The sequence below is a fragment of the Esox lucius genome, chromosome 7 (assembly GCF_011004845.1).
Source record: "Esox lucius isolate fEsoLuc1 chromosome 7, fEsoLuc1.pri, whole genome shotgun sequence".
Lineage (NCBI taxonomy): Eukaryota > Metazoa > Chordata > Actinopteri > Esociformes > Esocidae > Esox > Esox lucius.
This window is the reverse complement of record NC_047575.1, coordinates 50,503,580-50,530,300: the sequence shown is the minus strand read 5'-3', so window position 1 is coordinate 50,530,300 and position 26,721 is coordinate 50,503,580. Positions and strand designations below refer to the sequence as shown.

Sequence of the window (26,721 nt, the reverse complement as noted above, 5' to 3'; positions counted from 1 at the left end):
ACCATGGAGATGGAAACATCATTCTTTGGGGATGCTTTTCTGCAAAGGGGACAGGACGACTGCACCGTATTGAGGGGAGGATGGATGGGGCCATGTATCGGGAGATCTTGGCCAACAACCTCGTTCCCTCAGTAAGAGCATTGAAGATGGGTCGTGGCTGGGTCTTCCAGCATGACAACGACCCGAAATACACAGCCAGTGCAACTAAGGAGTGACTCCTTAAGAAGCATCTCAAGTTCCTGGAGTGGCCTTGCCAGTCTCCAGACCTGAACCCAATAGAAGATCTTTGGAGGGAGCTGAAAGTCTGTATTGCCCAGCGACAGCCCCGAAACCTGACGGATCTGGAGAAGGTCTTATTGGAGGAGTGGGCCAAAAACCCTGCTGCAGTGTGTGCAAACCTGATCAAGAACTACAGGAAACATATGATCTCTGTAATTGCAAACAAATATTAAGTTCTTCACACTCGGCTGCTGTAAGTTCTGCTTTTCTGATGTATCAAATACTTATGTCATGCAATAAAATGCTAATTAATTACTTAGAAATCATACAATGTGATTTTCTGGATTTTTGTTTTAGATTCCATCACTCACAGTTGAAGAGTACCTATGAGAAGAATTACAGACTTCTACATGCTTTGTAAGTGGAAAACCTGCAAAAAAGGCAGTGTATGAAATGCTTGTTCTCCCCACTGTACATGCCTACTAATAAAGAGGACAACAGTGGCTTTCTGGTGATAGCTAACAGAGGTTCTATCCTGATGCGCAAGGGAAGAATCCTCCAAGGACAGGTATTAGCCTCCAAGGAGACATTGGCCCTCATTTATCATTCTTGCGTAGAAACGGGCGTATATGTTGGCTTAAGATTTTGCTTACACTCCTCTCACCGCCTGATTTATGAAGCTGTGCGTACCTTTAAAATCCAGGTGTACGCAATACCTGCCCTTGATAAATGTCGCGGCTGAAAACGACCGTTATTAGAATAACACGCCCCTATATATTCAAGTCTCCGCTTCCCCCACGCACTCATTTTACGCCATGGACACACAGAAGACGGCAAAAAAGAGAAACTTCTCTCACGTGGAGATTGAGACGATCACCAGGGAGGTAGAAAGAAATAAAATTGTTTCATTTGGCAGTTTAAAAAGCGGAATAAAAGATGATGATGTGATGTGGAGTACCATTCATTCACATTAATAATTGCATGACAATTTGTAATATTTGTCTTATTATTTTATGATATTTATTATTAAAGAAGAAGAATGTCATTTTTATTATTTTGTCAGTCTGAATTATATTTTGGTCATTAAAAGCCTTTTATTACTGAACCCACTCCGTGCGCAACTGCCGGGCCTAACCCTGAAACGTCATGTAAAGCGCACAGGCTCGAATCTGAAGGAATACATATAAGTCAAATGCTTTGGTAAAGTCACACAAATTAAACATTGAAGTCCATGTTGCACAAAAATAAACACAGAAGTTTTTTTTTACAGTGGGTCATTATACATAATATCTTTTAGTTTGTCAGTGCGTTAGGATTTTTTTTTCTGCGCATTTCCGCACTAACTCAAAACGTGCGTACACCACCTCCTGAGCTGGCGTAGGATTTGAGAGTGCCGTACGCCAACGTCCATATTGATAAATCTCAAAGTCACCGTGGTTTTGGGTGTACGTTCTTGGGGTCATAGGCAGCATTCCTCCTCCTCCAAACACGGCGAGTTTGATTTTGGTCTCATCTGACCACAACACATTCACCCAGTTCTCCTCTGAATCATTCCGATGTTCATTGGCAAACTTCAGACAGGCCTGTACATGTGTTTTCTTGAGCAGGGGGACCTTGCGGGTGCTGCAGGATTTTAGTGTGTTACCAATTGTTTTCTTGGTGACTATGGTCCCAGCTGCCTTGAGATCATTGACAAGATCCTCCCGTGTAGTTCTGGGCTGATTCCTCATCGTTCTCATGATCATTGCAACTCCACAAGGTGAGTTCTTGCATGGAGCCCCAGACCGAGGGAGACTGACAGTTATCTTGAACTTCTTCCATTTTCTAATAATTGTGCCAACAGTCATTGCCTTCTCACCAAGCTGCTTTCCTATTGTCCTGTAGCCCATCCCAGCCTTGTGCAGGTCTACAATTCTATCCCTGATGTCCTTACACAGCTCTCTGGTCTTGGCCATTGTGGAGTGGTTGGAGTCTGTTTGATTGAATGTGTGGACAGGTGTCTTTTATACAGGCAATGAGTTCAAATAGGTGCAGTTAATACAGGTAATGAGTGGAGAACAGGAGGGCTTCTTAAAGAAAAACTAACAGGTCTGTGAGAGCCGGAATTCTTACTGGTTGGTAGGTGATCAAATACTTATGTCATGCAATAAAATGCAAATTAATTATTTAAAAATCATACAATGTGATTTTTTGGATTTTTGTTTTAGATTCTGCCTCTCACAGTTGAAGTGTACCTATGATAAAAAGTAGGAAAACCTGCAAAATCGGCAGTGTATCAAATACTTGTTCTCCCCACTGTACTTAAGGTTACGTTTGTTCTGACTGTGCATGTCATGGTTCCTGTTCTAGGCCTGGGGATTATGGAGAGACCCCTTTTGTGTTTACATGTATAAAAGACATCTGTGAGCCAGACATTTTTCTGATTGAGAGAGGATGAAATACTTATTCCACTCATTAAAATGCAAATAAATTTATAAAGTCTTTGACATGCATTTTTCTGGATTTTTTTGGTGTTATTCTGTCTCTCACTGTTCAAATAAACCTACCATTAAAATTATAGACTGATCATTTCTTTGTCAGTGGGCAAACGTACAAGATCAGCAGGGTATCAAATAATTTTTTCCCTCACTGTAGATCCAAAATCTGGGCTCCAGGGTAACAGGAGGTCTCTGCTTTGCAAATAGAAACATTCTGGACCATGGACAAATACACCACAAGGACAGAAGGACCGCCCCAGGGTTTACCCCTTGAGTAGTGGGGCATCTCCCTGATTCTCTTCCTCTGATGTATCTGTATGCATTTATGTAAACAAATCATGATGTACAGACATTAACATAACCGGGAGTCACTGCTCAAACAATCTGGAGACTTGATGATTAAGTGCAGGCCTTTTTACCTGCCCCTGGAGTTTACATCTATTGCTGTTACTGCAATCTACATACCCCCGGATGCTAATGCTAAATTAGCAATGGAAGAGCTGCAGGCTGCTATTAGCAAGCAGCAAACTGCCCAGCCGGATGGTGTCTTGATTATAGCAGGCGAGTTTAATCACTCACATCTGAAAATTCCCAAATTCCATCAAAATGTCTTCTGCCCCAACAGAGGAGACAATACACTGGACAAGGTATACAAAAACATTCCAGAGGCCTACAAAGCCATTCCCCTCCCCCACCTGGATCAGTCTGAACACCTCTCATTGTTCCTATTCCCCAAGTATTTACCCCTCATTAAAAGGGTAAAACCATCAGTGAGGACAGTCAAAGTGTGGGTTGAAACATATGACATTGAAACATATGCTTCCTCTGTTCTGGATTACATCAACATCTGCGCCAACAACATCACCATCCATAAACTAATAAAGACCTTCCCCAACCAGAAGCCTTGGATGAACAGAGAGGTCCGACAACTGCTAAAGGCAGTTTTAGATTCAGTGATGCGGATGCCTACAGCTCATCCAGAGCCAACCTGAAAAGGGGCATCAAGATAGTCCTTCCTCCCCCCACCACTGGATCCCAATCAGTTTGCCTACCGGTCAAAGAGGTCTACTGAGGACGCCATCTCCACAGCTTTACACTCTGTCCTGACCCACCAGGATAAAATCAACATTTTAGCTCAGCAATCAACACGGTCATCCCCTCTAGGCTGGTCAACAAACACCATGACCTGGGGATCAGCCCCTCTCTCCGTAACTGGACCTTAGACTTCTTAACCAAAAGACCCCAGTATGTCAGGTTAGACACATTCACCTCCTCCACCCTGATCCTGAACACTGGTGTTCCACAAGGCTGTGAGCTGAGCCCTCTCCTGTACTGACTCTTCACCCATAACTGCGTTCCTGTACACAGCTCCAACACTATCGTCAAGTTCACAGACGATATCACAGAGTTGTAGGCCTGATCAGTGACAATGAGGAGTCAGCCTACAGGGAAGAGGTCAAGTGCCTGGCGGCATGGTACACTAACAATAACCTGGCCCTCAATGCAGAGAAGATCAAGGAGCTCATTGTGGATTACAGGTAATCGAAAGGCTGCAGTCAAGCCCTAGTTCTCATCAATGGCACTGAGGTGGAGCATGTGTCTCTCTTTGTTTCTTTCCATCTGCTGTAACCCTGCTGAACTCTGCGACTTCCCTTCACTAACTATACCCACCCTTTGTACTACTGGACTCTGTCTCTGCCTTACAAGTCTGATAAGGTTTTTAAGTTTTTAGTTGTCTACAGGTACGTGTCATTGCTGCTATTCCACACATGCTGACATGCACCTTAAACTTGCCCTCACAGCACATTTAGAATTGCCACTGTACTTGCATTTTCAATTGGTACATACACATGTCTACCTCGAAAACCTCATTGCTGCTATCCCTGCAATTCAGTTGCACATGCTACCTTACTCCTTCAATTTACCTCGATTGCAGATTCAGAATGTCATTGAGAATTGCCACTTGTGCCTACACTATACTTAATACCTGTAAATTGTTCTGTACATTTTCCACTGCACATATAGAATTGCCATATGTAATGCATTTGCATTAATTGCACATTTATACATTCCTCTTGTACATACATTTACTTAATACTTGTACATTTCTCTGCCCTCCTTTATTTGCACTTATGGTTAGTTGTAAACTGCATTTCGTTGTACTGTACTTGTACTTGTTCAGTGACAATAAAGTTCAATCTAATCTGATTGAACATTCCACTCTGCTCCAGAAGCCGAACCTACTAGTCAACAAGAGAATGTAGTTTTAAACGCACTGCTACACTGGCATTTCCTGAAGCAGTTACAAGCAACACAAAAATAAAAAACCTCCAATAAATGTTTCAGCAGCAGAATGTTACTATTACACAGAGGATATTCCCCTGATAGCGAAATAACTTGCATTACCCAAAACAGTTGCAACACAGAAATAATAATCCTCCAATAAATGTTTAGAATGGGCTAGTGGGACAAGAGTCTCAAGTATAAGTTTGATCTGCAGGCTATTCTCTAGTGCATAGCAGGAAAAGGCAGTCATACCCAGTTCTATATGAACCCTAACCCTAACCCTATTCTCTAGTGCATAGCAGGAAAAGGCAGTCATACCCAGTTATATATATGAACCCTAACCCTAACCCTATTCTCTAGTGCATAGCAGGAAAAGGCAGTCATACCCAGTTCTATATGAACCCTAACCCTAACCCTATTCTCTAGTGCATAGCAGGAAAAGGCAGTCATACCCAGTTCTATATGAACCCTAACCCTTTATTTGACACCTAATCTTTTATATGACCCCTTGCCCTTTATATGAGAGGCACATCTAAAACCATAAAAAAATATTCAAATGTGTGTGTCATACATTGATGCTGGTGAGTTAAATATTCAAATGTGTGTGTCATACATTGATGGTGGTGAGTTAAATATTCAAATGTGTGTGTCATACATTGATGCTGGGGAGTTAAATATTCAAATGTGTGTGTCATACATTGATGGTGGTGAGTTAAATATTCAAATGTGTGTGTCATACATTGATGCTGGTGAGTTAAATATTCAAATGTGTGTGTCATACATTGATGCTGGTGAGTTAAATATTCAAATGTGTGTGTCATACATTGATGCTGGTGAGTTAAATATTCAAATGTGTGTGTCATACATTGATGCTGGTGAGTTAAATATTCAAATGTGTGTGTCATACATTGATGCTGGGGGGTTAAATATTCAAATGTGTGTGTCATACATTGATGCTGGGGAGTTAAATATTCAAATGTGTGTGTCATACATTGATGCTGGGGAGTTAAATATTCAAATGTGTGTGTCATACATTGATGCTGGGGAGTTAAATATTCAAATGTGTGTGTCATACATTGATGCTGTTGAGTTAAATATTAAAATGTGTGTGTCATACATTGATGCTGGGGAGTTAAATATTCAAATGTGTGTGTCATACACTGATGCTGGTGAGTTGGTCCTGGTTCATGCCGGCTCTGAGCAGCTCCTGTTTCAGCTGCAACACACACTCCTCCTGGACACACAACCTCTGCTGCTGTGCATCCTACACACAAATATATACAAAAAAGAAATAGAAGGATAAGTGCTGCAAAGACAACAAATGTCATGCCCAGATCATTCCAAAGACACTTCTGACTGTCCTCTAATCTGGCCATAAAGTATTGACTGGGTTCACTATGGGTACTCTCCCAGAACAAATTACAGGTAGAAAAATACTATGCACATCAAAAGACATCAGAAAGCACATTATCCCAATATATAAGCACAGGTAAAGACTGTGGTGAGGTGCCTGGAGAAGTATTTATACTAATTTGTCAACTATCTAAATGTTTGTACTCCCCTCATTTCTTACATTTCAAACTGACATTTCCATCCATGTCAATGAAACTGCTTGAACAATAGCACATGTACAGTTAGCATTTCCCCCTAGCTAATTATATTTTGGAAATTCTACCTGTATACATACTGTGCACAACGCTTTGCTAAAAATGTTAATAAACAATAGTAGGCTATAGTAGGCTGACACCCCACAGCACTAACATACCCAGTCTGACACCCCACAGTACTAACATACCCAGTCTGACACCCCACAGCACTAACATACCCAGTCTGACACCCCACAGTACTAACATACCCAGTCTGACACCCCACAGTACTAACATACCCAGTCTGACACCCCACAGCACTAACATACCCAGTCTGACACCCCACAGTACTAACATACCCAGTCTGACACCCCACAGCACTAACATACCCAGTCTGACACCCCACAGCACTAACATACCCAGTCTGACACCCCACAGCACTAACATACCCAGTCTGACACCCCACAGCACTAACATACCCAGTCTGACACCCCACAGCACTAACATACCCAGTCTGACACCCCACAGCACAAACATACCCAGTCTGACACCCCACAGTACTAACATACCCAGTCTGACACCCCACAGCACTAACATACCCAGTCTGACACCCCACAGCACTAACATACCCAGTCTGACACCCCACAGCACTAACATACCCTGTCTGACACCCCAGAGTACAAACATACCCAGTCTGACACCCCACAGCACTAACATACCCAGTCTGACACCCCACAGCACTAACATACCCAGTCTGACACCCCACAGTACTAACATACCCAGTCTGACACCCCACAGCACTAACATACCCAGTCTGACACCCCACAGCACTAACATACCCAGTCTGACACCCCACAGCACTAACATACCCAGTCTGACACCCCACAGCACTAACATACCCAGTCTGACACCCCACAGTACTAACATACCCAGTCTGATACACTATGTTAGTGCTGTGGGGTGTCAGACTGGGTATGTTAGTGCTGTGGGGTGTCAGACTGGGTATGTTAGTGCTGTGGGGTGTCAGACTGGGTATGTTAGTGCTGTGGGGTGTCAGACTGGGTATGTTAGTGCTGTGGGGTGTCAGACTGGGTATGTTAGTACTGTGGGGTGTCAGACTGGGTATGTTAGTGCTGTGGGGTGTCAGACTGGGTATGTTAGTACTGTGGTTAGGGACACCACCACCTGACGCAACACGGAGAGGTAAACAGCTTTAATAAATTTTGAAGGAATTATTCCCTCAGTGCTGTACGCTTCATGAAGTTGTGTGGCAGTTGTGTGACTCACCTTGACTCCTTGCAGGTTTCTTAACTCCTGTTTACAACGCAGCAGCTCCCTCTGTAACACAACCATAACACACACATGAACACACAACCATAACACACACATGAACACACAACCATCAAACACACACACACAACCATCATACACACAAAATCAGTGTCTTCCATCCAGTAAAACAATGGTAGGTAAGACAGAGGTTAATCTCTAGTACACAATAGCAGTTCATTTAAAACTTGCAAGGAGAGTGGAATCACAGTAACAATGTAACCAGTGAAAAAGCTCTGAGGTAGTTGTAGATACATTCAATACTTATAGCAGAATGGGTAGGGGTGAGCATTTGCATTGTCATGTGAAAAATAAATGTGTTCCTTATCCCTTCCAATCCCCTGTTGTATGTGTTCCTCCATTCCAGTGTTTCCCTCCAGAGGGCTTGAGGTGCCCTTGGGGTGCGTTTTAAGGTATGTTTACACCGAAGATTCACAACAATATGAGTTTAAAGATTTATCAACTTGCAAAAAACTGTGGTCTGCAACATTAAAACCTGCCAGTTTACGCCACTGCGACTTGACAAGACGGTGTATCGTAACTCTTCTTCTCTTCAGTGTTTCTGTCAGCTTCTGGTGGCGTGGCTTCATGCTGCCTTCACAGGAACCAGAAGTCAGAGTATCATGTATAAAATTTCACCAACATGGTGTTTACTGTGTAAACTCTGGAAAATGGACGCTCTCTTTCTTGGTATTACCCCTGGAAGAATTTCTTTCTCTTAAAAGCGTATTCTAAGGGATACACTGTGAATGCCTTGTTATCACAGTGGTTACACATTTACAAGAGGAAAATTCCGATGTCAAACTTCCCCTGAAAGCAGCTTAGCGTCCAGCATCCAGACGCACATTAAAACACTATTCAATACAAGTGGCTTTGTTGACATGACTGCAATACAACCAGGCACAGGGCTCTCACTAACTTTCAAAGGATTTTAACTTATTTCCTTTGAAAGTTAATCCTTCTGCTTTTACCATCTTGTTTTCCATTGGAACAATTCATGAGAATGATTATTGTTTGGCATTTCTGATTGGCTGTTGTCTAATTAAGATTTAAATGTTAAATTGCTAGCTGTTTCTGATGGGGACTATCTGATGGCTGCTGTTAAGGTTAAGGTAATACATCTGTTGTTTTTCATTCAATTATGTGCTTTTTAATGATTTTTGATTATAATAATAGCAACAATAATAATAACAACAACAATAATAATAATAGTCATTCATATTCAGGGCAATTGGGCTACATCTTATTTGATGGGGGTGGGTGGGGGGGGGGGCTGAATAATGGATAGGGGGCACTGGCCCAAAAAAGTTTGAGAACTATCCTGTCCTAAAACTCATTGATCTGTCCAACCCCTCTCTGAGAAATGGTTTACAACATCAACACCTCATTTTCTTCCTCTCAAGTACAAGAGCATAGCACTCTCCCACTTGACCATCCTGTAATCAGTACTATAGTTTAGACACTTTTATCCTAATAACTATCTTTTAGCTAATACATTTTTTTCCAACAAACACAGAAACAAACACTTCCATAACAATCTTAAGATATCTCCAGAGTCCCCAAGTCTAGAATACCAGGGGTCTCTTCAAAGTCCTTAGGTGTAGGATACCAGGGGTCTCTCCATAGTCCCCAGGCCTAGAACAGGAACCATGACATGCACAGTCAGAACAAACCTAACCTTAAGTACAGTGGGGAGAACAAGTATTTGATACACTGCCGATAATGCAGGTTATCATAGGTACACTTCAACTGCGAGTGACGGAATCTAAAACAAAAATCCAGAAAATCACATTGTATGATTTTTAAATAATTAATTTGCATTTTATTGCATGACATAAGTATTTGATCACCTACCAACCAGTAAGAATTCCGGCTCTCACAGACCTGTTAGTTTTTCTTTAAGAAGCCCTCCTGTTCTCCACTCATTACCTTTATTAACTGCACCTGTTTGAACTCGTTGCCTGTATAAAAGACACCTGTCCACGCACTCAATCAAACAGACTTCAACCACTCCACAATGGCCAAGACCAGAGAGCTGTGTAAGGACATCAGGGATAGAATTGTAGACCTGCACAAGGCTGGGATGGGCTACAGGACAATAGGCAAGCAGCTTGGTGAGAAGGCAACAACTGTTATTATTAGAAAATGGAAGAAATTCAAGATGACGGTCAATCTCCCTCGGTCTGGGGCTCCATGCAAGATCTCACCTCGTGGGGCATCAATGATCATGAGGAAGGTGAGGGATCAGCCCAGATCTACACAGCAGGACCTGGTCAATGACCTGAAGAGAGCTGGGACCACAGTCTCAAAGAAAACCATTAGTAACACACTACGCCGTCCATCCATCCATCCATCCATCATCTTCCGCTTATCTGGGGCCGGGTCGCGGGGGCAGCAGTCTAAGCAGGGATGCCCAGACTTCCCTCTCCCCAGACACTTCCTCTAGCTCTTCCGGGGGGACAACCAGGCGTTCCCAGGCCAGCCGGGAGACATAGTCCCTCCAGCGTGTCCTAGGTCTTCCCCGGGGTCTCCTCCCGGTGAGACGGGACCGGAACACCTTCCCAGGAAGGTGTTCCGGAGGCATCCGAAACAGTTGCCCAAGCCACCTCAGCTGACCCCTCTCGATGTGGAGGACCAGCGGCTCTACTCTGAGCTCCTCCCGGGTGACCGAGCTTCTCACCCTCATCTCTATGGGATCGCCCAGCCACCCTGCGGAGAAAGCTCATTTCGGCCGCCTGTATCCGGGATCTTGTCCTTTCGGTCATGACCCAAAGCTCATGACCATAGGTGAGAGTAGGAACGTAGATTGACTGGTAAATCGAGAGCTTCGCCTTGCGGCTCAGCTCTTTCTTCACCACGATACATCGACTGCATTACTGCAGAAGCTGCACCGATCCGTCTGTCAATCTCCCGTTCCATCCTTCTCTCACTTGTGAACAAGACCCCTAGATACTTAAACTCCTCCACTTGAGGCAGGCACTCTCCACCAACCTGAAGTGGGCAAGCCACCCTTTTCCGACTGAGGACCATGGCCTCGGATTTGGAGGTACTGATTTTCATCCCCACCGCTTCACACTCGGCTGCAAACCTTCCCAGTGCATGCTGAAGGTCCTGGTTATCATCTGGTCCTGGTTATCATCATCTGCAAAGAGCAGAGACGAAATCGTGTGGTCCCCAAACCTGACACCCTCCGGCCCCTGGCTGCGCCTAGAAATTCTGTCCATAAAAATTACGAACAGAACCGGCGACAAAGTGCAGCCCTGCCGGAGTCCAACATGCACAGGGAACAAGTCTGACTTACTGCCGGCAATGCGGACCAAGCTCCTGCTTCGGTCGTACAGGGACCTGAAAGCCCTTAGCAAAGGACCCAGGACCCCATATTCCCGAAGCACCCTCCACAAGATGCCGCGAGGGACACAGTTGAATGCCTTCTCCAAATCCATAAAACACATGTGGATTGGTTGGGCAAACTCCCATGAACCCTCGAGCACCCCATAGAGGGTATAGAGCTGGTCCAGTGTTCCACGGCCCAGACGAAAACCACACTGTTCCTCCTGAATCCGAGGTTCTACTATCGGCCGTATTCTCCTCTCCAGAACCCTGGCACTACGCCGTCATGGATTAAAATCCTGCAGCACACGCAAGGTCCCCCTGCTCAAGCCAGTGCATGTCCAGGCCTGTCTGAACTTTGCCAATGACCATTTGGATGATCCAGAAGAGGAATGGGAGAAGGTCATGTGGTCTGATGAGACAAAAATATAGACAAAAATTTTTTGATCTAAACTCCCCTTGCCGTGTTTGGAGGAAGAAGAAGGATGAGTAGAACCCCAAAAACACCATCCCAACCGTGAAGAATGGAGGTGGAAACATCATTCTTTGGGAATGCTCTTCTGTAAAGGGGACAGGACGACTGCACCATATTGAGGGGAGGATGGATGGGGCCATGTATTGTGGGATCTTGGCCAACAACCTCGTTCCCTCAGTAAGAGCATTGAAGATGGGTCATGGCTGGGTCTTCCAGCATGACAACGACCCGAAACACACAGCCAGGGCAACTAAGGAGTGGCTCCGTAAGAAGCATCTCAAGGTCCTGGAGTGGCCTAGCCAGTCTCCAGACCTGAACCCAATAGAAAATCTTTGGAGGGAGCTGAAAGTCTGTATTGCCCAGCGACAGCCCCGAAACCTGAAGGATAAGGTCTGTATGGAGGAGTGGGCCAAAATCCCTGCTGCAGTGTGTGCAAACCTGGTCAAGAACTACAGGAAACGTATGATCTCTGTAATTGCAAACAAAGGTTTCTGTACCAAATATTAAGTTCTGCTTTTCTGATGTATCACGTATGTCATGCAATAAAATGCTAATTAATTACTTAAAAATCACACGTTTTAGATTCCGTCTCTCACAGTTGAAGAGTACCTGTGAAAAAATGTACTTCTACATGCTTTGTAATTGGGAAAACCTGCAAAATCGGCAGTGTATCAAATGCTTGTTCTCCCCACTGTAGTGAGCAGTGAAATCTAAAGTTTTCCTCACAGAAAAGCAGGCCTGAGCGGTTATTTGATTAAGTCAATTGCGCTCAGTTTGTCATTTCTAAATAATTCAACATTTAAACAACTGTACCAACATATCCTGTTTACATCCACCTCGTTGGGACTTTTTCTAAGCATTAAATCTTCTAATCGACTTCTATGGTTCAAATAACTCATCCACTTGAAATGGGTGAATTAAAACCTGGTTACAGCCTGAAAAACATAGTATTTACCTTCAGTTCCTGAGTCTCCTCCATGCTCTGGTCTAAACAGCTACGGATTACCACCTACATAGAGACGAGAGAGAGAGAGAGAGAGAGAGAGAGAGAGGGAAATAGAGGGAAGAAGATATAGAGTTTGAGGGAAAAAGAAAGGGGGAAGAAAGAGAGGGGGGGCATATGGGAAAAGTAGAGAAAGACAGGCTGTGTGTGAGAAATTGGAAACGCAGAGTTGAATACAGAAGGAAAAATGATACCTGTGTCATGCACACATACACACACACACACACACCAAAATATTTCCAGAGAACAAAGAGCTGTCTTAGAGAGAGCGAAGCAGAGGAGGTGTTACCAGTTGTTGTTGGGCATTGTCTTCCCCCAGAGTCAGACTGAACTCCTCTTGTTCATCCTCAGGCAGAGATCCATGGAGTAGCAGAGCCTAGACACACACACACACATACACAATAAGACACACACAAATCCACCCACACTTAAATGAACGGTACCTGAGCTGTGGCAACAGGAGCCCGACACATGGAGAAGGAATTCAGTGGGTCTTTCATGGTACCCTTGAAAGTTGCAATAGTATGATGCACAAACATTTAAAAGCATTTAGACAGAGCCTTTATTTACTTCACATTGTGTTCCAACATGTGCCTATGAAAAGGGACAGACGCCTAGTTAATTACCTTTCAACAGTATTTCATTTTATTGCATTGCATAATAATTTAAACCAATTCTGTTTTTCTATAAAGAAGGCTATATATAATCAGTCTGTGTGTGTGTGTGTGTGTGTGTGTGTGTGTGCGTTTCTAACTTAACTATGTAACAGGGACAAAACCAGTCTGGTGAAATCAGGAAATGTTGACTAACATGGTTTAAGTTACTATTAGGGTTAGAATTAAAGTTCACCCGGCACAGCCAGAAGATGACTGGTCACCCCTCTGAGCCTGGGTGCTCTCTAGGTTTCTTCCTAAAATTCAGCCTTCTTAGGGAGTTTTTCCTAGACACTGAAATTCAACACTATTGTTGTTTGCTCCTTGGGGTTTAAGGCCAGGTGTCTCTGTAAAACACTTCGTGACAACTGCTGTTGTAAAAAGGGCTTTAAAAATACATTTGATTGAGTTAGTAATAACTGGTAAGTTTTAAAGTTAGGCGTTAGTGTTAGGTTAAGTTTAGGCATAAATGTTAGGTTACTGAGCGTGAGTTCATTGGCTAGGGTTAGGGTTAGGCGTTAGTGTTAGGTTAAGTTTAGGCATAAATGTTGTGAGTTCATTGGCTAACCGGAGCAAGATGGTGCAACAGTGACCTCTCCAGGAAGTGGTAGCCCAGGCTGCTCCCAATTAAACACAGCTGGATCAACTGATGGCTTTGTGTCTCCCTTATTAACCACAGCTGGATCAACTGATGGCTTTGTGTTTCCCTCTTATTAAACACAGCTGGATCAACTGATGGCTTTGTGTCTCCCTCTTATTAAACACAGCTGGATCAACTGATGGCTTTGTGTCTCCCTCTTATTAAACACAGCTGGATCAACTGATGGCTTTGTGTCTCCCTTTTATTAAACACAGCTGGATCAACTGATGGCTTTGTGTCTCCCTTATTAAACACAGCTGGATCAACTGATGGCTTTGTGTCTCCCTCTTATTAACCACAGCTGGATCAACTGATGGCTTTGTGTCTCCCTCTTATTAACCACAGCTGGATCAACTGATGGCTTCGTGTCTCACTCTTATTTAGGTTTGACGCACCAGCTGTGCGCTGTCTTTGGAACAGATACCGGTGAGTTCAAACTGTGGCTATTCTGGGCTATACATCAAAGTCTTGTACATCAAACTGCATAGCATAGCATAGCATCATCTTCCGCTTATCCGGGGCCGGGTCGCGGGGGCAGCAGTCTAAGCAGGGATGCCCAGACTTCCCTCTCCCCAGACACTTCCTCCAGCTCTTCCGGGGGGACACCGAGGCGTTCCCAGGCCAGCCGGGAGACATAGTCCCTCCAGCGTGTCCTAGGTCTTCCCCGGGGTCTCTTCCCGGTGGGACGGGACCGGAACACCTTCCCAGGAAGGCGTTCCGGAGGCATCCGAAACAGATGCCCAAGCCACCTCAGCTGACCCCTCTCGATGTGGAGGACCAGCGGCTCTACTCTGAGCTCCTCCCGGGTGACCGAGCTTCTCACCCTATCTCTAAGGGATCGCCCGGCCACCCTGCGGAGAAAGCTCATTTCGGCCGCCTGTATCCGGGATCTTGTCCTTTCGGTCATGACCCAAAGCTCATGACCATAGGTGAGAGTAGGAACGTAGATTGACCGGTAAATCGAGAGCTTCGCCTTGCGGCTCAGCTCTTTCTTCACCACGACAGACCGATACATCGACCGCATTACTGCAGAAGCTGCACCGATCCGTCTGTCAATCTCCCGTTCCATCCTTCCCTCACTCGTGAACAGGACCCCTAGATACTTAAACTCCTCCACTTGAGGCAGGCACTCTCCACCAACCTGAAGTGGGCAAGCCACCCTTTTCCGACTGAGGACCATGGCCTCGGATTTGGAGGTACTGATTTTCATCCCCACCGCTTCACACTCGGCTGCAAACCGTCCAAGTGCATGCTGAAGGTCCTGGCTTGAAGGGGCCAACACGACAACATCATCCGCAAAGAGCAGAGACGAAATCGTGTGGTCCCCAAACCTGACACCCTCCGGCCCCTGGCTGCGCCTAGAAATTCTGTCCATAAAAATTACGAACAGAACCGGTGACAAAGGGCAGCCCTGCCGGAGTCCAACATGCACAGGGAACAAGTCTGACTTACTGCCGGCAATGCGGACCAAGCTCCTGCTTCGGTCGTACAGGGACCTGACAGCCCTTAGCAAAGGACCCAGGACCCCATATTCCCCAAGCACTCTCCACAGGATGCCGCGAGGGACACAGTCGAATGCCTTCTCCAAATCCACAAAACACATGTGGACTGGTTGGGCAAACTCCCATGAACCCTCCATCACCCTGTAGAGGTATAGAGCTGGTCCAGTGTTCCACGGCCTGGACGAAAACCACACTGTTCCTCCTGAATCCGAGGTTCTACTATCGGCCGTATTCTCCTCTCCAGAACCCTGGCATAGACTTTCCCGGGGAGGCTGAGAAGTGTGATCCCCCTATAGTTGGAACACACCCTCCGGTCCCCCTTCTTATAAAGAGGGACCACCACCCCGGTCTGCCATCCCAGAGGCACTGTCCCCGACTGCCACGCGATGTTGCACAGGCGTGTCAGCCAAGACAGCCCCACAACATCCAGAGACTTGAGGTACTCAGGGCGGATCTCATCCACCCCCGGTGCCTTGCCACCGAGGAGTTTCTTAACCACCTCGGTGACTTCAGCCCGGGTGATGGACGAGTCCACCTCTGAGCCCTCATCCTCTGCTTCCTCAATGGAAGACGTGACGGCGGGATTGAGGAGATCCTCGAAGTACTCCTTCCACCGCCCGACGACATCCCCAGTTGAGGTCAACAGCTGCCCACCTCTACTGTAAACTGCGTTGGTAGGGCACTGTTTCCCTCTCCTGAGGCGCCGGATGGTTTGCCAGAATCTCTTCGAGGCCAGCCGATAGTCCTTCTCCATGGCCTCACCGAACTCCTCCCAGGCCCGAGTTTTTGCCTCCACAACCACCCGGGCTGCAGTCCGCTTGGCCTGACGGTACCCGTCAGCTGCCTCTGGAGTCCCACAAGCCAACCAGGCCTGATAGGACTCCTTCTTCAGCTTGACAGCATCCCTTACTTCCGGTGTCCACCACCGGGTTCTGGGATTGCCGCCTCGACAGGCACCGGAGACCTTACGGCCACAGCTCCGAGCGGCCGCTTCGACAATGGCGGTGGAGAACATGGTCCACTCAGACTCAATATCTCCAGCCTCCCTCGGGATCCAGTCAAAGCTCTGCCGGAGGTGGGAGTTAAAGATCTCTCTGACAGGAGACTCAGCCAGACGTTCCCAGCAGACCCTTACAGTACGCTTGGGCCTGCCGAGTCTGTCCAGCTTCCTCCCCCGCCATCGGATCCAACTCACAACCAGGTGGTGATCAGTTGACAGCTCCGCCCCTCTCTTCACCCGAGTGTCCAAGACATGTGGCCGCAGGTCAGATGAAACGACAACAAAGTCGATCATCGACCTGCGGCCTAGGGTGTCCTGGTGCCACGTGCACTGATGGACCCCCTTATGCTTGAACATGGTGTTCGTAATGGACAAACTGTGACTAGCACAGAAGTCCAATAACTGAACACCGCTCGGGTTCAGATCAGGGGGGCCGTTCCTCCCAATCACGCCCCTCCAGGTGTCACTGTCGTTGCCCACGTGGGCGTTGAAGTCCCCCAGTAGAACAATAGAGTCCCCAGTCGGAGCACCTTCCAGCACCCCTCCCAGAGACTCCAAGAAGGTCGGGTACTCTGCACTGCCGTTCGGCCCGTAGGCACAAACAACAGTGAGAGACCTATCCCCGACCCGTAGGCGCAGGGAAACGACCCTCTCGTTCACCGGGGTAAACTCCAACACATGGCGGCAGAGCTGGGGAGCTATAAGCAAACCCACACCAGCCCGCCGCCTCTCACCATGGGCAACTCCAGAGTGGTGAAGAGTCCATCCTCTCTCAAGGAGTGTGGTTCCAGAGCCCAAGCCGTGCGTAGAGGTGATCCCGACTACCTCTAGTCGGAACCTCTCAACCTCACGCACAATCTCAGGCTCCTTCCCCGCCAGCGAGGTGACGTTCCACGTCCCTAGAGCTAGTTTCCGTGTCCGGGGATCGGGTTGTCTAGGCCCCCGCCTTCGACTGCCGTCCGATCCTCTCTGCACCGGCTCCTTATGGTCCCTCCTGTGGGTGGTGAGCCCACGGGAGGGCGGCCCCATGTCGCTCGTTCGGGCTGGGCCCGGCCCATGGGGAAAGGCCCGGCCACCAGGCGCTCGCGAACGAGCCCCAACCCCGGGCCTGGCTCCAGGGTGGGGCCCCGGCTGCGCCATGCCGGGCGACGTCACAGAACACATGATTTTTTTCTTCATTAAGGGGTTTTTACATCAAACTGGTGGTGATAAATCTGACTAAAGCTAATGTCACCCAATGGATTAGTTATAAGCCAATAAATTGGTATTCTAGGTGTCTGACACTCTTCATTCAGCCTGGTGTCTCTTCATACAGCCTGGTGTCTGACACTCTTCATTCAGCCTGGTGTCTCTTCATACAGCCTGGTGTCTGACACTCTTCATTCAGCCTGGTGTCTGACACTCTTCATTCAGCCTGGTGTCTGACACTCTTCATTCAGCCTGGTGTCTCTCCATTCAGCCTGGTGTCTGACACTCTTCATTCAGCCTAGTGTCTGACACTCTTTATACAGCCTGGTGTCTGACACTCTTTATACAGCCTGGTGTCTGACACTCTTTATACAGCCTGGTGTCTGACACTCTTTATACAGCCTGGTGTCTGACACTCTTTATACAGCCTGGTGTCTGACACTCTTTATACAGCCTGGTGTCTGACACTCCATTCAGCCTGGTGTCTGACACTCCATTCAGCCTGGTGTCTGACACTCCATTCAGCCTGGTGTCTGACACTCTTTATACAGCCTGGTGTCTGACACTCTTTATACAGCCTGGTGTCTGACACTCCATTCAGCCTGGTGTCTGACACTCTTTATACAGCCTGGTGTCTGACACTCCATTCAGCCTGGTGTCTGACACTCCATTCAGCCTGGTGTCTGACACTCTTTATACAGCCTGGTGTCTGACACTCCATTCAGCCTGGTGTCTGACACTCTTTGTACAGCCTGGTGTCTGACACTCTTTGTACAGCCTGGTGTCTCACACTCCATTCAGCCTGGTCTGGCACCCTTCATACATGTTTGTTCTGCCTGTGTTGTTCCTGCTCTGGATAATTTATGGTTTTAAAGGAAAACAACTCCTTTAATACATTATTTAACTTCATTTACGACTCTGATCACTTATTAACCTGATCTGCTTGGAATTAGGTTGACTGCACACTCCAGTTACCTCAGGTGTCACAGTGCCTCAATGATCACGTTCCTCCAGGGAAGCGTGATTACATCACTCCCAGTCTCTCCCCACACACACCTGTTTCTATTCACCCTGGACTCTCCAGAATAACACACACCTGTTTCTATTCACCCTGGACTCTCCAGAATAACACACACCTGTTTCTTTTCACCTGTCTCTCCATCATTACACACCCCTGTTTCTTTTCACCTGTCTCTCCATCATTATACACCCGTTTCTTTTCACCTGTCTCTCCATTATTATACACCCGTTTCTTTTCACCTGTCTCTCCATCATTACACACCCCTGTTTCTTTTCACCTGTCTCTCCATCATTACACACCCCTGTTTCTTTTCACCTGTCTCTCCATCATTACACACACCTGTTTCTATTCACCTGTCTCTCCATCATTACACACCCGTCTCTCCATCATTAGGATTAGTATAGGGTTAGGCTTCAGGTAAGGGTTAGAAAAAGGGTTATTAAGGTTAGACACGTTTTTAGGTAAGGATTTGTAACATTGTTAGGTTTCAGGTTAGGGTTAGTGGTACCTGCAGTGGTTAGGGTTAGGGTTAGTGGTACCTGCAGTGCTGAGACCATTCGTCTGGTTTCTTGCATCTCTCTCTCCAAACTTCCTGTCATGGAGATCGCCCAGGCATCCTCAGCTACAAAACACACAATATGAAAGAAAGCAAGTTTATTATTTGACTGTAAAAATGTAGATAAAAGGCCTCATAGCCAATATAATTTTGGATCACCTTAATAAAACAAGCTGAATCACATTCAATATTTTTTACCTAAATTAATAATTAAGTATCCTAAATAATCTACTGAATGTTATTGATTTCCATTAAATCTTAGTGAATCCAATTAATCGTTATGAATTATAATAAATAGATTGATAATAGAAATATATTGATCCTGATTAATGACACTGATCATGATGACTCCTAATGAACTGAATTATATTGAATGTATTCCTTCCTGTAGTTTAATCTGACCTTTGATCTCTGACCCAGCAATTGACTAAACCTGTGGATTGCAAAACCTACATTGCTAACATGTATGTGTCTTACTGCTACTCTCTTGTTGGTTGTCCTTCAGCTCTCTGTCATCTGATTGGCTGGTGGGCGGGGCTCTGGGAGAACTGAGGAAGTAAACACTGATTACTGACAGGGGTTTGTGTAGGTGTATGCCTGTGCTGGACTCCAATCCTGTAGTTTTTTACACCTTAAGCCCTCCCCACTTACTGTCACCTCAGCCCATGATTCAGCTTGAGGGGATGAGTGAAGGACTATGCTCACTTGAAGGGTTGATATCACCCACAAATGAATGCACCACTTTAGTCTATTGCAAAGTGTCAAATGTATTAAACATGTCTACATTTTTGTGTTAGACTCTAACATCATTGGCCAGACTCCTGGTGAGGAGGGTAGCTAGTTAGTGAAATCCGGTCATCTCTCTCCCTTGCTTACATTCAATGTCTACAGGTGTATGGCCTAGGGGTTGTCTACAGGTGTCTGGCCTAGGGGTTGTCTACAGGTGTATGGCCTAGGGGCTGTCTACAGGTGTATGGCCTAGGGGCTGTCTACAGGTGTATGGCCTAGGGGTTGTCTACAGGTGTATGGCCTAGGGGCTGTCTACAGGTGTCTGGCTTAGGGGCTGTCTACAGGTGTCTGGCCTAGGGGTTGTCTACAGGTGTATGGCCTAGGGGCTGTCTACAGGTGTATGGCCTAGGGGCTGTCTACAGGTGTATGGCCTAGGGGTTGTCTACAGGTGTATGGCCTTGGGGCAGTCTACAGGTGTATGGCCTAGGGGCTGTCTACAGGTGTATGGCCTAGGGGCTGTCTACAGGTGTATGGCCTAGGGGCTGTCTACAGGTGTATGGCCTAGGGGCTGTCTACAGGTGTATGGCCTAGGGGCTGTCTACAGGTGTATGGCCTAGGGGCTGTCTACAGGTGTATGGCCTAGGGGCTGTCTACAGGTGTATGGCCTAGGGGCTGTCTACAGGTGTATGGCCTAGGGGCTGTCTACATTTTGAGTCCAGGGTGTGTTTGTGTGTGTGTGTGTGTGTGTGTGGCTGTCAGGGTTCCCAGTCGTAATTGCAGTCCATGCTAAAGGCACAGACTGCAGCATTCAACTCTGGCAGCAAGGACAATTATAAGAAATCCCGGTATGATCTCAGGAAGACAATAAAAACTGCAAGTCAATACAGAGTCAAAGTAGAATCTCTCTACCAGGGCTCCAACACCAGGAACATGTGGAGTGGTCTGAGAACCATCACTGACTATTTAGGCTATTCAGGCAGTGTGGGGGAAGTGCTGACCAACTGGCTGATCTTTACTGATCTTTGCTGGTCTTTACTGATATCTTCAACCTATCGCTAAGTCAGTCAGTGGTCCCCACCTGCTTCAAAAAGTAAATTATCGTTACTGTGCCACAAAATCAAAAAGTCCTCTGCATGAATGACTACCTCCCTGTAGCACTCACACCAATCATCATGAATGACTACCGCCATGTAACACTCACACCAATCATCATGAATGACTACCGCCATGTAACACTCACACCAATCATCATGAATGACTACCGCCCTGTAACACTCACACCAATCATCATGAATGACTACCGCCCTGTAACACTCACACCAATCATCATGAATGACTACCTCCCTGTAGCACTCACACCAATCATCATGAATGACTACCTCCCTGTAGCACTCACACCAATCATCATGAATGACTACCACCCTGTAACACTCACACCAATCATCATGAATGACTACCGCCATGTAACACTCACACCAATCATCATGAATGACTACCGCCATGTAACACTCACACCAATCATCATGAATGACTACCGCCCTGTAACACTCACACCAATCATCATGAATGACTACCCCCCCTGTAACACTCACACCAATCATCATGAATGACTACCGCCCTGTAACACTCACACCAATCATCATGAATGACTACCGCCATGTAGCACTCACACCAATCATCATGAATGACTACCACCCTGTAACACTCACACCAATCATCATGAATGACTACCTCCCTGTAACACTCACACCAATCATCATGAATGACTACCGCCCTGTAGCACTCACACCAATCATCATGAAGTGCTTTGAGGGGCTAGTTAAAACACACATCACAAACTCAACACATCACATGCCTGTAACACTTGACCCACTACAGTTTGCCTACAGACAAAACAGATCCACAGAGGACGCCATTGCTCTGCACTCTCTCATCTGGACAAAAGGAACACATGTGAGAATGCTGTTCATTGACTACAGCTCAGGGATAAGCTCAGGGATATGGGTATCGACCCCTCTAAGTGCAGATGGATCCTGAACTTCCTGACGGGCAGACCCCTGGTGGTGCGGATGGGCAACACCACCTTGTCCTCACTAACTCTCAGTACTGGCTCCCCCCAGGGCTGTGTGAAGAACCCGCTCCTGTAGCAACTCACGTCTCCAACACCATCCTTAAGTTTGCAGATGACACCACCTTCATAGGCCTGATCTCTGACAACGACGAGGTAAGGTCACTGACTTCGTGGTGTCAGGATAACAACCTCCAGCTCAATATCAGCAAAACGAAGGAGATGATTGTTGATCACAGGAAGCAGCGGCAGGGAGACCACGCCCCCATTGCACACATCAATGGGTCTCCAGTAGAGAGATTTCACAACATCAGGTTCCTTGGTGTCAACATCAGTGATGACTTGACCTGGTCTCATCTCTCTAACATCATGGTGAAGGAGGCCAGGAAACAACTCTTCTTCCTACGCTGATAAAGGAGATTTGGCATGGATTCCAGGATACTCAGCAACTCCTACAGATGCACCATTGAGAGTATTCTGACCAGCTGTGTCACCACCTGGTATGGCAGCTGCACCGCTCTCGACTGTAAAGCACTTCAAAGGGTGATTTAAAACAGCAGAGCGCATCATAAGGTTTGACCTGCCACCCCTGCAGGATCTCTACACAGAGAGGTGTAGGAGGAGGAGCAAACGGATCATTACAGATTCCAGCCAACCATGACACGGACTGTTTACCAAGCTTTTAATTGCTGTAACTTCTCATCTCATCTTCATCTGCTTATCCGGTATCGGGTCGCGGGGGCAGCAACTCCAGCTGGGGACCCCAAACTTCCCTTTCCCGAGCCACATTTGCCAGCTCTGACTGGGGGATCCCGAGGCGTTCCCAGGCCAGTGTCGAAATATAATCTCTCCACCTAGTCCTGGGTCTACCCTGAGGTCTCCTCCCAGCTGGACGTGCCTGGAACACCTCCCTAGGGAGACGTCCTGGGGGCATCCTTACCAGATGCCTGAAACACCTCAACTGGCTCCTTTCGATGCAAAGGAGCAGCGGCTCTACTCCGAGTTCCTCACGGATGGCTGAGCTTCTCACACTATCCCTAAGGGAGAAGCCAGCCACCCTTCTGAGAAAACCCATTTCAACCACTTGTACTCGCGATCTTGTTCTTTCAGTCATGACCCAGCCTTCATGACCATAGGTGAGGGTAGGAACGAAAATTGACCGGTATATCAAGAGCTCTCTTTTCGTCACAACGGTGCGGTAAAGTGAATGCAATACCGCCCCTGCTGCTCCGATTCTCCGGCCAATCTCCCGCTCCATTGTCCCCTCACTCGCGAACAAGATCCCGAAATACTTGAACTGCTTTACTTGGGGTAACACCTCATTCCCATCGGTTTCCTGCTGAGAACCATGGCCTCAGATTTAGGGGTGCTAATCCTCATCACAACCGCTTCACACTCGGCTGCGAACCGGTCCAGTGAGTGCTGAAGATCACAGACCATTGATGCCATCAGGACCACATCATCTGCAAAAAGCAGCAATGAGATCCCCAGGACACCGAACTGCAACCCCTACCCACCCCGACTACGCCTCGATATCCTGTCCATAAAAGTTACAAACAGGATTGGTGACAAAGCGCAGCCAAGGAACACAGCTCTCACTTTGGACGTACAGGGATTGGATAGCCCTCAGAAGGGACCTCCTCACCCCATACTCCCGCAGCACCTCCCACAGTATCTCCCGGGGGACCCGGTCATATGCCTTCTCCAGATCCACAAAACACATGTAGACATGTAATTTGTAACTTGTCAATGCAAATAAAAAATAAACCTTTGAACTTAGGACTTAGGGTGGTAGTTCCAAAGCTGAACACAACTGCACCACCCTGGGCTCCCTGGGCAGAATCGTCAACTAAAATGTCATAATCGTAACAGCACTACATGTGAAGTAAAAAAAAAATATATATATCTTTATTGATGATGGCAGCAGCAGAATGAATTCAGAAGTCTACAGAAGCATCTTGGCTAACAATGTACAAGACAGTGTACAAGACAATGTACAAGACAATGTACAAGACAGTGTACAAGACAGTGTACAAGACAGTGTACAAGACAATGTACAAGACAATGTACAAGACAGTGTACAAGACAGTGTACAAGACAATGTACAAGACAATGTACAAGACAATGTACAAGACAGTGTACAAGACAGTGTACAAGACAATGTACAAGACAATGTACAAGACAGTGTACAAGACAGTGTATAAGACAGTGTACAAGACAATGTACAAGACAGTGTACAAGACAGTGTACAAGACAATGTACAAGACAATGTACAAGACAGTGTACAAGACAGTGTACAAGACAATGTACAAGACAGTGTACAAGACAGTGTACAAGACAATGTACAAGACAATGTACAAGACAGTGTACAAGACAGTGTACAAGACAATGTACAAGACAATGTACAAGACAATGTACAAGACAGTGTACAAGACAGTGTACAAGACAATGTACAAGACAGTGTACAAGACAATGTACAAGACAGTGTACAAGACAGTGTACAAGACAATGTACAAGACAGTGTACAAGACAGTGTACAAGACAATGTACAAGACAATGTACAAGACAATGTACAAGACAGTGTACAAGACAGTGTACAAGACAATGTACAAGACAGTGTACAAGACAATGTACAAGACAGTGTACAAGACAGTGTACAAGACAGTGTATAAGACAGTGTACAAGACAGTGTACAAGACAGTGTACAAGACAATGTACAAGACAATGTACAAGACAATGTACAAGACAGTGTACAAGACAGTGTACAAGACAGTGTACAAGACAGTGTACAAGACAGTGTACAAGACAATGCTACCAGGCTCATTGGGCGGCGCTTCACAATGCCATAGGACAATGACCCACAGCACACTGTGAATCGTCACACAAGCAGGGCTATACATGTTTGTAATTTAGCAGCAACTGGAAACCCTGTAGTGTGTTTATGTACAGAATTTGTACAGATGTAATTGTTCTAATTCCATCTCCAAGGGGGCAGTCCGCCATGGGACATGCCTCGTTCTACTGCGGTATACTGTGTCACATTACAGTGCCACGTGGCACAGACAAAACGAAACATACATAATAAGTGGCCACCAGGGGTCATCTGTGAATGCGTCGACACCCACCTGAAACTGCTGTTATTGAAACAACCGCTTTTAATTCAAACCTGTGTCTGTTTTTATATGGCCAGAATAAAACATTAAAATCTGCAGAATATTGTCAACTATAATCCTTTTCATGGTTTGCTATGTTACTGTGTTTGATTTCTTACACTTGCAACTGTCAAGCAACCTCTGACATTACTGAATCATAATTTAGATTTAGTAAAGAAGCCAAATAAAATGTTTTTTCCTACCACATTACTTGTTAAAGTACAATATGCCACAGCAAACCCAAATGAAAATATAGTTCAAGTATATAACATAGCACGTTAACATGAAGGACGTTTCTGTTGGTAAATGGGCAATAGGCTACATGTTCAACACATCATTGTTTCATTAATATTTTTCCCTAAAGTTTCTAATGAAATAGTGTTTGAACAGAACATGTAATTTGTTTATTTACAATGGACTAAAATCAACTAATTACTGTTAATTACTCCACATTAACCGAAGAAGAGAGCTGTTATGAGACTTGTACTGTCACACGCCTAATCAGTTATTAACACTAGAACTGCCAGGGCTTTTAGATAAATTATATGAAGAATTTTGTTGGTTTATATTGGAGGTCTTATGAAACACGAGAATAAGAAAACAAGAAACCAGGCAAGCCTAGTTCAGCCGGACCAATAGAAAGTATTGCCCTCTTGAGATTCGTACCCGAGTGGCTGACGTGGAAGGCCGTGTCACTGACCACTACACCACACATACCACACATATAGATACAGGTAAACTGACTAATGTTTCTGACTAAGTTTACCTCCACCACAAATAGCGTCTATGAACTGTTATCTTTTGCCACTGGCCGTTTTAACAGCTTATTAGCCAGTAATAGACTTTACCAGTATCTACTAACTTACTGGAATAGTCAAAGGAATTGAGCATTTACAAGCAAGTCTGCCAAAGCTTTTTCATTTCATGGCATGAGAACGTATTTGTTTCTTTCATGGCATAACAACATACTTTTTTCTTTCAATCATGAATGACATTGATACAATAAATATCAATAAAGGCGACGATAACTAACTTTTTCATCAAGTGAAACAACGAGAGAATCGTGGAGAATCGTTCACAATAGATTCGAACTTGAGCCTTCCACGTGAGAGGCACTGTCTTTATCCACTAAGCCACGGCATTAAGCATTTCACCAGTCACTAAACACTAATGACCATTGTGTTAAACTGACTAACGTTTCCTATTAAGTTTACTTCCACCACAAATAGCGTCTATGAACTGTTAGCTCTTGCCACTGGCCGTTTGAACAGCATATTAGCCAGTAATAGGCTTACTAGTATCTACTAACTTCTACTAAGAATTGAGCAATTGCTAGCGAGACTGAAAATGAACGTTTCCATGCCAGAAACAGTCGCAATATAACCGTATACAGTTTTAAGCTCACTACTGTATGTTGTAGCCAGCAAATGTGTTTGTCTATCCTGACCCAAAATGCATGCACGGATGCATACTCCAAATATCTTACTTCAGGCTTACTATAATGTAT

At 45.8% G+C, this 26,721-nt stretch overlaps 1 protein-coding gene across 6 annotated transcripts in view; it reads right to left on the bottom strand.

Moving 5' to 3' along the window:
* The window catches only part of LOC105008823 (dixin), a 54,826-nt gene that overhangs the window by 16,107 nt on the left and 11,998 nt on the right, over positions 1 to 26,721 (bottom strand). For 5 of the 6 annotated variants that reach the window (XM_029121018.2, XM_029121019.2, XM_029121016.2 and 2 more), the window contains 6 exons: positions 19,728 to 19,813; positions 19,249 to 19,331; positions 12,995 to 13,081; positions 12,658 to 12,711; positions 7,856 to 7,906; positions 6,142 to 6,246 (listed from right to left, as the gene is read on the bottom strand). In XM_029121018.2, coding sequence (XP_028976851.1) covers positions 6,142 to 6,246; positions 7,856 to 7,906; positions 12,658 to 12,711; positions 12,995 to 13,081; positions 19,249 to 19,331; positions 19,728 to 19,813 — 466 coding nt within the window. The remainder of the gene's footprint in view (positions 1 to 6,141; positions 6,247 to 7,855; positions 7,907 to 12,657; positions 12,712 to 12,994; positions 13,082 to 19,248; positions 19,332 to 19,727; positions 19,814 to 26,721) is intronic. The other variant, XM_029121015.2, reaches the window with a different exon arrangement.